This window comes from Podarcis cretensis (assembly GCF_951804945.1).
Source record: "Podarcis cretensis genome assembly, chromosome: 4".
Classification (NCBI taxonomy): Eukaryota; Metazoa; Chordata; class Lepidosauria; order Squamata; family Lacertidae; genus Podarcis; species Podarcis cretensis.
The window spans coordinates 42,096,381-42,109,232 of NC_137173.1; the positions used below are offsets into that span (position 1 = coordinate 42,096,381).

At 43.4% G+C, this 12,852-nt stretch overlaps 1 protein-coding gene across 5 annotated transcripts in view; it reads left to right on the forward strand.

The window, feature by feature from the left end:
* Positions 1 to 6,072, forward strand: part of ILDR2 (immunoglobulin like domain containing receptor 2) — a 41,306-nt gene extending 35,234 nt beyond the window's left edge. For 3 of the 5 annotated variants that reach the window (XM_079974798.1, XM_079974796.1, XM_079974799.1), the window contains 2 exons: positions 2,654 to 3,394; positions 4,997 to 6,072. In XM_079974798.1, the coding sequence (XP_079830924.1) occupies positions 2,654 to 3,380 (727 nt within the window). In that variant the 3' untranslated portion in view covers positions 3,381 to 3,394; positions 4,997 to 6,072. The remainder of the gene's footprint in view (positions 1 to 2,653; positions 3,395 to 4,996) is intronic. The other 2 variants (XM_079974797.1, XM_079974800.1) reach the window with 1 other exon arrangement.
* The last annotated feature ends 6,780 nt before the right edge of the window (positions 6,073 to 12,852 follow it).

Sequence of the window (12,852 nt, forward strand, 5' to 3'; positions counted from 1 at the left end):
CTTTCTCCCAGCATGAATTAAAACAAACCAGGGAAGGCCCTCCCTGGTGAGGTTTCTCTCTCTTTCCCCACTCCCTCATTATAAACATTGAAGAGGAATTTTTGAAAATGCCTGTTCACCCAAACACCTGACGGGTGAAAGATCCTATTCGCAACAACCTTGGAATTATTAGTTGTTGTGAGGTTATATGACTGTTTTTATATGCTTTAAAATATTCTTCATTGTTCTTAAATGTTTTAAATATGTTTTACTTTATTTTAATTGAGCTAATTAAAACACTCAAGAATGGCAAAGCTCCCGGTGAAGATATGATTCCTCCTGAGGTGCTTAAACTAAATGCCCAGTGGTGGGCTGTTTTTTTGGCCCAAATTTTTACGGCAATAAATGATACATGCAAAATCCCAGAAAATTGGAAACTGAGCCTGGTAGCCCCCATCTATAAGAAGGGAGACCCCCAAGACCCCTCAAACTATCGCCCCATAAATCTCCTGGACATTGTGTATAAACTCTATACTCGCCACCTGCTAAACAAATTGGTTGACTGGGCTGACCATTCTAACTTGCTTAAGCCGGAACAGGCAGGGTTTAGAAAGGGCCATAGTACAATAGGCCATTGTTTGGTATTACAGACAATGATAGATAAGTATACAAAGACATATAAGAGCAAACTTTTTGTGGCTTTTGTAGATCTCACATCCGCCTTTGATTCAATCTGTAGGGACAAATTATGGCAAAAACTATATGACACAGATATTGATAGACGACTTCTCAAAATACTTAGAGAGTTACATACGGGCACCACAGTTAAAATCAGAACTGGGATGTCAGGCAACTATACTGACCCTCTGCCACTGGGGAAAGGGGTTAAACAGGGCTGTTTGTTAGCACCGTTCCTCTTTAATTTCTATATAAACGACATTGTCCAACGTATGGCAAAGTATAAGTCATCAGCTCCTGCCCTGGAAGGCAAACACCTGAATATACTGCTATATGCTGATGACATGGCGGTCATGGCACTCACTCGAAGGGGCCTACTCAGCATGCTGGAGGGGCTCGCAGCTTATTGTTCCCAAAACTCTCTAAAGATAAATTATGATAAAACAAAAATTGTGGTGTTTACTAGAGCTCGACATACATTTAGATGGTCTCTAGATGAACACAAAATTGAACAATGTCTCCTTTTTAAATATCTTGGTATCACTTTCCAAGCCACATCTAGCTGGCTTGCCCACTTCAAGACTGTAGCACTTCTAACACGTAGGACAACTGGTGCTCTGCTCAGCTTTTTCTATTCGAGGGGTGGGCAACTGGTGACCCCGGCACTAAAAACTTTTGTTGGAAAAGTGATTCCACAGATGTTATACGGAGTAGAACTCTGGGGATGGAATCAGAAGCTGTTAGAACGGCTTGAAATCTTCCAAAATTTTTATTTCAGAAGAATTCTAGGCCTCCCTCACAGTACTCCGGCAGCTCTCCTTAGAGTGGAAGTAGGATTACCTTCTGTGTCTGCTAGGGCCCACTTAAGATTCTTGCGTTTTTTCATCAACCTCATAGATGCCCCGAACACCCTATTGGCTAAACAAGCCTTTGTATCATTACAACATAATACCACTTGGCATAAAAGTTTATTAGACATTCTATCCAGATACAACTTACCAGAGTTTAACACTCTCAAATTGTGGAGCCCTGATAAAGTTCGGGAATGGATCTTTGAAAAAGACGCCTTTTTGGACACCACCAAAATAAAAAACTCTGGGTTTTCCTACTGGTTCCCATGAGTAAAAGCAGTCAAAATCTGTGCCAACTACCTGGTTGAGATCACTGATCCCACCCTTCGGAGAGCTTTCACCATGGCACGGTTTCAAACATTTCCAACTGCCTATCTGTCCGGCAGATACACAAAAACCCCAGTTGAACATCGTTTATGTCCTTGCTCTATGAAAATTAAAGAGGATCTTACACATTACTTCCTCTATTGCCCCATTTACTCGGGCTTTAGAGACGCATTGCTGCAAATTATACCCAACTCTATAACCAGTCCTGAAGATAGAGTAAATTTTTTTTTAGTTGATGCAAACCCACGCATTACCCATGTGGTAGCGGTCTTTGTGATGAAGGCCATGAAAGCCAGGGAAAGATTTATAGACGACAATGTAAAGACCCCTTCACCATCTGTTTAACTCGCTGCTTGTTTTCCCTCCTTTTCTATCTTGTGGGAAGAAGGTTTTGTTGGCATAGTATGTAATGAATTTTAATATTTTTAACTACTGTAGTGTTGATTTTTGTGCACAGGCATGGTCCTCACAATAAACGGATTTGTTGTTGTTGTTGTTGTTGTTGTTGTTGTTGTTGTTTATTTTAATTGTATTCTTTTTACTACTCCATTGTTTGTTCTCCTAAGCTCCTTTGGGAGAAAGGGTGGGATAGCAATTCTATATATATATATATATATATATATATATATATATATATATATACATGTGTGTGTGTATCCTTTGCTAGGCAGAAGCATATTAGGCTGCTGGCATATGTCATTCAGGTGCTTCGCTTGGGGTTTATTGCTTGTTCACCCTAGGTGAGCAGGCAAGTCTAGTTACAAGACTGGCTTACTGATTTGAAACAGAAAAGATGAACCATTTCCCGTCTCTTTCAGCCAGCAGAGATGCAAGTCAGAAATGCTCTCAAGGAAGAGTTTCTCCATGGGAGTGCCGGCTGTCTCCATGGATGAACTTGCAGCCTTCGCCGAGTCCTACAGTCAGCACGTCTGTCGGACAGAAGGCCCTCAGGAGCCCCGGCGCTTTGAGAGGACAGGATCCAGAGGAGTACGTGGAGGTGCAGTGCAACACCCAGAAAACTCATCCGATGAGTATTATGGCAAGCAGAGGGCAGGAAACCGTGAGCCATTGACAGATTCGGATCGGGGCTGGACGTATAGCCCACCGAGGAGACGTGCCCACGAAGAGAAACACTTGCCTAGGCTAGTGTGTCGGACACCGGGAGGGAGTCAGAAGTACGACCACTCCTACCTTACCAGTGCCCTTGAGAGGAAATCGCGAAGCTATGATGAAGGTGGTGATCATGGCGGGACACCTTCAAAGTTTAGCTCACAATCCAGCCAGAGAGGAGGGACATACTATGCTTGGTCGCCACCGTCCACTTACAAACCAGGGCAGCAGCAGCAGCAGCAACAACAACAACAACCTCCACAGCAAGAGGAAGGGGAAGACACTCTGCCGCCATACAGCGAAAGGGAGTTGAGCCGAGGCCCTTCATATAGAAGCAGAGAACAACCAAGCCTGAATAACTCAGATAAGAAAAGGAAGAAAGAACCCAAGAAAACAGTGAGGCCATGTCTGACACTCCTGATCCAAATGGGCTGAGCAAGAATCACCAGGCAGGGTGGCTAGGTTCTGGGCTGATGGGGCAACAACTTAGGACCGCTTCGTAGTCAATGTTTTTGTACTCTGGTTCTGTTACTCAAGTTGCAACTGGGGAAAGATCTCAGCCCTGCTTGCACAGCTGTTGCAGGGGGAGCCTGAAAACCGTGGCCACTTTCATGTTTCAGTCTTAGGCCTTGGAATCTGAGTACAAAATGCATTATTAAAAAATCTGCCTTGATTCAGAGAACTGAGGAGTACAAAGAGGAATATCTTGAGCAGAAGGTGGCAGGTTAGGGGTTGATAATAAGAAAGGAAGCAAAATAATCTAATTTTAGTAAATCGTAAATTAATTCTGGGTCACTGATGATGGGTGAAAGCAATAGTTGCTTGATTTGATCCTAGTGACCTAGACAACATTTGGAAGTGGCATCTGTTCACCTTATTTTTTGAGCAGTTGGAACAGTTAACTATCTGTCTACTGGTGTTGTTGGATGGGAAAGTTGAAAACCTATATATTTCCTTCTTAATAACTTGTTGCTTACAACTTGTTGAGTAGTTAAAAGTGTATTTGCACTAGCTGATAATCCACTGATGTGCCAAATTAATTTAGAAGGCTGCCTGGTGCAGTTTGTGACTGACCGGTCAGAAAATTGCCCACTGATCACTCAGTAAAGGAAGCACATTCATGTCAGCTCTGGCCATAAGGAAGTACTGAGAGCACACATGTATAACTAGAGAATTACTGATCTGAGGAAGATCAGTTAGTGCAATTATGTTGGCTTGGGTGATGGAGAAAGGAAGGTCCAAGTGCCATCTGGCAGCTTACAAGGAGCTGCTGTGACCCTTGTACTTGTGGTGAGATTTCTGGTTTTTATCTAGATTCATCCAGACTTCCTTTTGTGCCACGTTTCTGGGTACAGGTCCTGGCTGTCCAGATCCAGGTCGAGTGGTTTTTCTTTTGACCCAGTGCTTTCCCCAGAACAACTTGTGTTTTACAACTGAATTGAAGCAAATGACAATCAGGTTTTTTACAGATTGCCGTTGTGTCAATTCAGTGGTAAATGTGGATTTTCCCAGGGAAAGCACTGGGACACTGCCCCCCCCCAAAAAAACCCCACACCACTCGGACACAGAGCTTTAAAGTGTGGACCTGTGCATGGAAAGTACAGCACAAAAGGAAATCTGGATGAGCAGTTAATTTTGAATATAGACAATGCCACAAAAAGCCTTCCTGAAGCAGGTTGTGTGGAGCCTTGAGAAACTGCACTCTGAGTTCATGATGAAGCACTTAAATGAACAATTACCCTGGACATGGTTTGAACCAGGAATGAAATCAAGGGGTCTTCCAGCAGGCTTTCAGAAGGTACGAATTGGCCCCTTCATATCGAGGCTGTGAGATTGGTGGGCAGGTAGTTAAAGATAGAAAGATTTGATAAATGCCACCATAAAGCTAGTTAGCATGTATGGAAGCCCCACTGTAAGAGGCTACTTAAAGCTTCTGAAAGCAGAAGCCAAGCACCCAGTTTTTGTTCCCTGCTGAGGATACATTTTTTTCTTCGTGTTATGAGAGATGTGATTTAGTGTTTCACAGTGTTTGCCTCTCTTTTCCCCCTCAGAATGAGTTCCCAACAAGGATGTCCCTCGTGGTGTGATGCTGTTGTAGAAGAGTTGTGTTAATGGACTTGGAAAACAGAAACAGTGATACTGCTGAGTCACACAGGCTTCCAAGATGTGTGTTCTCACCTGATAATATTCAGACTCTTGTCTGTTTCATCATGTGAATAGAGATCTTGTGCAGAAGCTAGTTCCAACCAGTTGCTCTCATCCAGTCAACCCCTTGGAAAGGGGAAGCTCAGTTGACAAGGAAATGAAACATGGAGAAGATTTCTTTTGCCAAGCTCATCTTCTGATCTCCCAGCAAAGATGGTGTCTCCATATTTTCATCCTCAGTCATCTTTGAACCCACAGTATTATGGGAGCTGCTTTCTTGTATGATATATATTCCTTCCCCGATATGACTGACTTCTCACTTGTACTGCTCTGCATCCTAGATTTGACAGGGAAAGTTGCCACAGGTTCAAAGGGCTCTTTCTTCCTATGCTGAGACTTCTTGAAAAGGCATTTTCAAGAAATACTGCAAAATCAATTCTACACCCATCGGGAAATGATCCCAAACTGAGAACTGGGGCACTGCACTAAGGAGGACAGGGTAATATTGAGGAACATATTGGAGTTCCTGTAAAATTTTTTTTTTAATGTCCTCATTCAGGAATGGGAGCCACCAGTGAGATTAATGTTTTGTTTTGAAAGTGAAACTTAGTAGATTTTGCTGTAATGAGAATGTGCCATGTTATTTCACTGTTGTCTGATATGATGTATCAGCATTGCCTTACAGTTGAACTATAGCCATAAAAGGCTTCAGCTAGTTCTGCTGATTGGTCGTTTCGTAAGCAGAGCTCAAGCTTGGGTTCTGCTGACAATGATTTTTTTTCTTAATAAAGCCAACTAGTAGACAACAACAGACCTAGAATGAGAAAATCAGGGTGCAAAAGAGGGGAAAATAGCCATTGCTTTTATACTTCTACAAGGACCAATATTGCTCCTTTTCTGGTAATTGGCTGCGGCCATTCAATAAGGCAACAGAAAATTTGAACAATAAATAGGTTGGGTGAAACACCAGCTTTGAAAGTTACTTCATTGTTCACATTTTGTTCTTCTAAAGCATCAATAGCCCAAGAATCTGCCACAATGCTGGGAAGGCAGATCTAGTTCAGAAGTGGCACATGATCCTCAAGAACTTGTTTTATGCTTATGGCATTGCTCAGGCCAGCAGCAGCATGAAAAGGAATACTTAAAAATTAGGAACTGTTGGCAGGCTGCCACTGTCTGAGAACACTTGGTCTGCTTCCTGCAAACAAATATTCCCACCTGCGACCCCTTTTTAGTGGACTACAACCTTAGTTTAAGCGACTACAGTAAGAGGCAGGAAAGGCAGGTTAGTCAACAATTTAGCCTGGGAGTATTTGGGAGGTTCCTTTGGTTGCATTTTATGTTTCTGGTGCTATCCTTCTAGCCTTAGGGCATAGGCTGAAAGCACACAATACAGGAACCTTGCTGAAGCTAAATAGGTCTGGGTCTGTTCAGTGCTTTAATAAGATATTACCATTTAAAACCTATGTATGCTGTTTGAAAGTGCTTGTGGAAGGAAGGCAGAATATCTAAAACAAATATATAAAATACATTTGTTGTTTCTGTTCCAGCAGCTTCTCAATCCTGCCAAAGCCTAATGTTACAAAAATAGCTGGGCTATTTGTGCAGGCTCCTGAAGAGCCTGCTCACAACACAGTTGTGTGCTGCCACTTCTATTCCTGACTGAGCTCTTGTCCTCTTTTTTGTGCCACAGATTGATTTAGTTTTGTCATAAACTGATAGAATATGGGGGGTATGGCAGATCCTGCCATGTTGCAGGCGATCATATTTCACGTTAATTGCAACACTATGCTTGCAATGTTCACAAGAAAGACGTTTCATGGGGGGGGGGGAGTATTTATCCAATACTGCAACAAATGCCTTAGGTATGTTGGCTAATATTCTATCCAGTGACCACGAGAAGCTTTTTGCATCCTGTGTAGCCTTGACGATCACACACAGTTGGAATACATTCTTGAGATAACAACACCATCTTGTGGACATGAGGCATCTTAACATTGCTTCTAGCGTGACGGACAGAGTATTCAGGTTGTAATCCTAAATCTACTTACTTAAGAGTAAATTGCATTCAAATCAATACGGCATTCCTATAAGTAAATATATAGTTTGGATCACGCCAGCATTTTTCATTGCTTTTTAGAGGGGCAGCTGTAAAATAAGTTACCCTTTCCTGACATTTGTTGCTTAGAAACGCTAACCATGGCTCTGAAGATTGGTGTAAGTGCTGGGGAAATTGCTACATGCGTCTAGAGTGGCTTAAAAGCCAGTACCGGACAATGCAGTGCAGAGGCATTTTGTCCTAGGGTTGAGCTAAATTACTACTATGGTAGTTTTAGAAAGAATTCCCAGGTGAAAAATAAGGGGCATTGATATCCAGTGTTTGTGATGTGGATAGGGGTCTTGCCCACCTCCCGCCCTCCTTCCCTGTTTCTCTTGGTACTTGAAAGCCTTTATCACAGAACCTTTAGAAATCAATTGAGAGACCTAAATTAAGAACACACATTGAATGAAGTCTGCAGCCTTTCTCACTGATCCTGAACTCATGGTAAGGTGCAAGTCAGTGGGTGCGATGCCAGTCCATCTCTACACATTGCAGGAGGAGACATGAATGTCTTGAAGCCATAATTCTCTTATCAAATGGAAACCCGGTTATGGTTTCCCCAGGGGCTTGCCGCTTTGCGTAGAAGGCATTTCGGCAAGCTACCACCGAGGGCTGCGGCGAGAAGTGCCCCTTCAGCCATTCCATTATTGTTTTGTAAGAAACAGTAGCGACGTCTTCCGGTGCAAGGAGAGCCCGGGCAATTTCGAATGCCTCCTCTTCGCAGATGCTGAGGAATGTTGTCCTCTTCTTGGCGTCATTGGTGACCTCTTTAGCTTCTAGGAGGAAGTTGAAACGGGTGGCGTACCTTCCCAGTCTCCTGATGCTGTGTTGAACAGCAAGAAGCTTCTGTCGGTTGCCATTCTGAGTTCCTTGGGTCCCAGAGCTGAAGCCTGGATACACTGTGCGAGGCAGCGGTGTGGCAGGCGGTGGTGCTGCAGTGCTGTGTGTGGCAGTCAGCTCAGCGGAATCCTACCTTCGTTGCCAGTGAAATATACTTGGAGTCGAGTGTGAATTTCATGCTCTTTATTCAGCTCATAGTAGCAATGAATGAATCTTTTCCCCAAAACATCTAGCTACAGGTATTTATACATTATTTACACAATGGGCCCTGTGTGATTGGCTAATTCCGGGCTGCTCCTGTAGGCCAATCAGGTTGCAGATTTACCTCCTCCAGAAGCCTGATTGGCTGCTCCTACAGGCCAATCAGATCACTGATTCATTTTTACCTGGAGCTGGATTGGGTGGCTCCTGCGGACCAATCAGACTGCTGCATTCTGGATCCTATTGTTCTAGGATTCAGCTCAGTACATAACAGCTTTACAGTGGTACCTCGGGTTACATACACTTCAGGTTACATACGCTTCAGGTTACAGACTCCGCTAACCCAGAAATATTACCTTTGCTTCAGGATGAGAACAGAAATCGTGCTCCGGCGGCAGCAGGAGGCCCCATTAGCTAAAGTGGTGCTTCAGATTAAGAACAGTTTCAGGTTAAGAACAGACCTCTGGAACGAATTAAGTACTTAACCTGCGGTACCACTGTACTTCATAGAGTTTTGCTAAGTAGTTATAATGCAATCCCCCGCCCCCATCTTGTTATTTACAATATTAAGAGCAACCCTGGTGATGAGCTTCACCTTCATTTTTCTATTCCATGCCACAGCTTTAGAACTCATCACATTAGCATGAAGAAACAAGCCCAGCTTTTTGTTACAGCTGATCAGTATGGTGAGTCTGCCTGACCTGCTGTTTCTTCCCAGTGTTAGTCCACCTGTTTTCTTCTGCAAGAAAGGTTTCAGATCACAGATGTGCTATGTTCAGTCATATCTCAGCATATTACAGAACTGGAGTGCTACATGCAGTTTTAACAGCAGAGATTGATCTGGCTGCCGCATTCTGAACTAATTGCACAGCTTTCAAAGGCAGTCACATATAGAGGACATCATGTTACTCCAGTTGGTAAATTAGCAGGGCATGCCCCCAACAGTATGCAGGACCCTCTGTCCCAGAAAAGGGTACAGATGGTAAATCAGTCAAAGCTGATAAAACTGCCTTGACTTGCTCACCCATGAGGCCTAGATCCAGGAATGTTCACAAGCTACAAACTCGATCTATTAGTGGTGGTGGAGGAGTCATTCAACACAGGCATTTCCATCCCTTTATAGGTATTTAGGCTACCCAGCATGATCAACTTCACCTTGTCTGGATTATGTTTCAGTTCTAGTTTTTGTATACTGCCTGAGCACGCCTTGCCCACCACCAAAGGGCATTTGTCATTCAGATTTAATTATGTCAAGCATAGTGTTTCTGATGTCGCAGAAGCTTGGGCTGGAACCAGAAACATTTCCTGCATCGTCACACATATACGAATGTTCTCCTGTATGAATTCTCTGGCATTTAATGAGGCTGGAATACCCACTGAGGTATAGCTGGTTGCAGCTATAGGGTTTCTCACCAGTGCGGGTTCTTCTATGGTTTATGAGATCTGAGCCCTGCTCAAAGCTTTCCCCACACTCCACACACATTTAGGGCTTTTTTTCCACTGTGGATCCATTGGTGATGAGTGACATGAGATGGTAGGCTGAAGCTCTTCCCACATTCTGGACACTTATGGCTTCTCTCCTGTGTGCATCCTTTGCTACAGGCAGAGCTGGCGCTGATTATTTTTCCACACATTGCACATGCACAGGGCTTGTGGCCCATATGTATTCTCCGATGTTTGGTAAGATTGGATCTCTGATTGAAGCTATGCCCACACTCATGACACATATATGGTTTCTGTCCAGTATGAATTCTCAGGGGCCGAGTGAGATGTGAGCTCTCAATACACTTAAAGAGCTTTTCTCCAGAATGCATCCTCCGGTGCAGGACTAAGCCAGATGCTCCAACTTAAAGCTCTTGTCACATTCAGAACATACAGACTCTGGATATCTCCTGGGACACTGCTCCTGTTTAAGTTTTCTCAAGGGTGTTATGTACTGAAGTTCTCACCCTGGGCCAGCAGGAGGATACTGTAGATAGTTTTCACTCAGGTCCACATATGCAAATAGGGGATTGAAAGTGACGTTCAGTGATTGGATAGTTACAGAAAGTGGTTACTTTTGTGCTGTAGTGGAGCTCCATATAAGCAGGCTGGCTGAACCCTTCAGTTCAGTTGTGTTCTGGCCTGTGAATAAACAAGAGCTGTTTGAAGAATCGCTGTGTCGTCTGATATGTTCACGCACAACTTAACAAAGACCTTTCCCCAAGCAAGTGGACAGGCTGGATCCTGTCTCTGAAGAGATGTCACACAGGTGCAACACAGAGTTCAGCTGGTTTGTGTAGGTACTGTCCAGATTTGGAGCCAGTGAAATATTTTCAATCATGGCAAGTAGCACAATCCTTTCTGCATTCAGAGGCTTCCTACTGAAGAGTTAATTTATTTGCACCAAAACCTCCTGGCCAATTAAGAATCAAGACATATTTAATCCTGAGTATTTTGAACCATACAGCCACAAAAAGACAGGGAGCTGTTGCTGCAAAAAAAAGAAAGCCCAGCCCTGCATTGCTCCCCTCCCAAAGTAAAGAGAAACTGCCCCCCCCCAAATACACATAGCTACATGTGTGCACAGTGTGAACGCAATATTTTTTTAACAGTTCTGTAGGACAGATGAGATTAGGATGTGGATTCCCCATCCCAGTGGCACAAGAGCTCAGTCCCTGGTGTTTAGTGGCTCAACTTTAGTCCAGTGTATTTAAGATGTTCAGTGTTTACTTCACTACCGAGACTGATCTATCCCTGAATCTACCTCACGGTGCCCTACATGCTGAGAAAAATATGGCAGCCTGTCCTGTACTTCTTTGCAACGAGTAACGAAGTAAGGGGAAAAGTTCCATTTGTAACAGACACACACAGTTACTGTTGGTTCCCCAGGGGACGCTCAGAATTAAGCTTTAGCTAAATTAGATTTCGTTCCAAGCACCGCCAGTAAGATGCAAGCACTGCATTCATAATAATATGAACACAGGGCAGGGATCAATTGCGTCAGCAAATGCTACAGCGATAGTTTGGGCAGAAGTGGGGCAATTCCAAGAGGAAGCCAGGGAGCGCTAAAGGCTTCCCTAAAGGCAGCCACAGCAGTATGCCAAAATGGACAGCAGGGCAGAACAGTGAATGCAAGCTACAGCGATAAGATGAACTAGAGCTGCTTTTATTTCTTGGTTTATTTTATACAGTTTTTACACTGGCATCCATCTTGGAACCGCTCCCAAGAACACAGGCCTTGAGCATGCTCAGTGCCAACTTTTTCCTCAAAAAAACCACACTTTTGCCTTCTGGCCTCTAGATGGCAACCATGTAAACATATCTTACCATCATTCATATACTGTATCCCTAGGTTAATTTAAGCTATTCTCTTCTCATAGGTTTTCTTGTTTGCCCTGGTGCTTGCACAGTATTCGATTTACAGTGCAGCCCACTGCATGTTTACTCAGAAATAAGTTCTATTGAGTTCAGTGGGGCTTATTCTCGTGAGTACAGGATTGCAACTGGTTAGTTTATTGCTGGAAGTATGGAAGTCTGTATTTTAAAGATTTGAATATCAAGGAATTTGTTCATAATTAGGGTTGTCTAACCTGTTCTTCTTGTTGAATGGTCCTCTTACTGTAATTGTTTACTACTACAGTGGTACCTCGGGTTAAGTACTTAATTCGTTATGGAGGTCTCTTCTTAACCTGAAACTGTTCTTAACCTGAAGCACCGCTTTAGCTAATGGGGCCTCCTGCTGCTGCTGCACCGCCGGAGCACGATTTCTGTTCTCATCCTGAAGCAAAGTTCTTAACCCGAGGTACTATTTCTGGGTTAGCAGAGTCTGTAACCTGAAGCATCTGTAACCTGAAGCGTATGTAACCCGAGGTACCACTGTACTACTACTACTACTACTACTGCTGCTGCTTATTTCTTTAATGTTTATTTATTTAGTTAGTTACACATACCCCGCCTTTCCCCCCTGACAGGACTCAAGGCAGCTTATACAAAAAAAAAAGAAATCGCTAAAAACATAGAAACATTGGGGGGGGGGGACACACAGTCATTTAAAAACAATTAAACATTAATAATAATCTAATCTTGTTTAAAATACCGGTATACAAACAATTGCAATAGAAGCAGCACAGCACCAGCCCCTTTATTAAAGTGGTCAATTCCCAAAAGCCTGATGGCGGAAGGACAACAAGGAGGAAGCCAGTCTGTATTCTCCAGGGAGGAAGAATATCCAGAGTCTGGGAGCAACCACCGAGAAGGCCCTTTTGTCCATTCCCACCTAGTGTGCCTATGAGGGTGATGGGGCCAAGAAAAGGACCTGCCCTGAAGATCTCAAAACCCAGGCAGCTTCATATGTGGTAATGTGGTATTTCAGATAGCTTGGACCTAAGCCATATAGGGCTTTATAATAGAATATGTTTTAATAGCTGTACATTGCCTGGAAATTGGTTGTGTGGAATGAAGAGTTCAAAGTATATTAAATAAATGGTCAGCTCGGAGTCAGTGACTTTATTAGAAAACTAATATTTGAGTCTACTCTTGGGTACTTTGCATTATTTTCTAGCTATCTCAATATGGCTGCTGTTTCACACATCACCATTCCAGTTTGGTCAACAAGTTTGGGGTACAACACACTGGCTT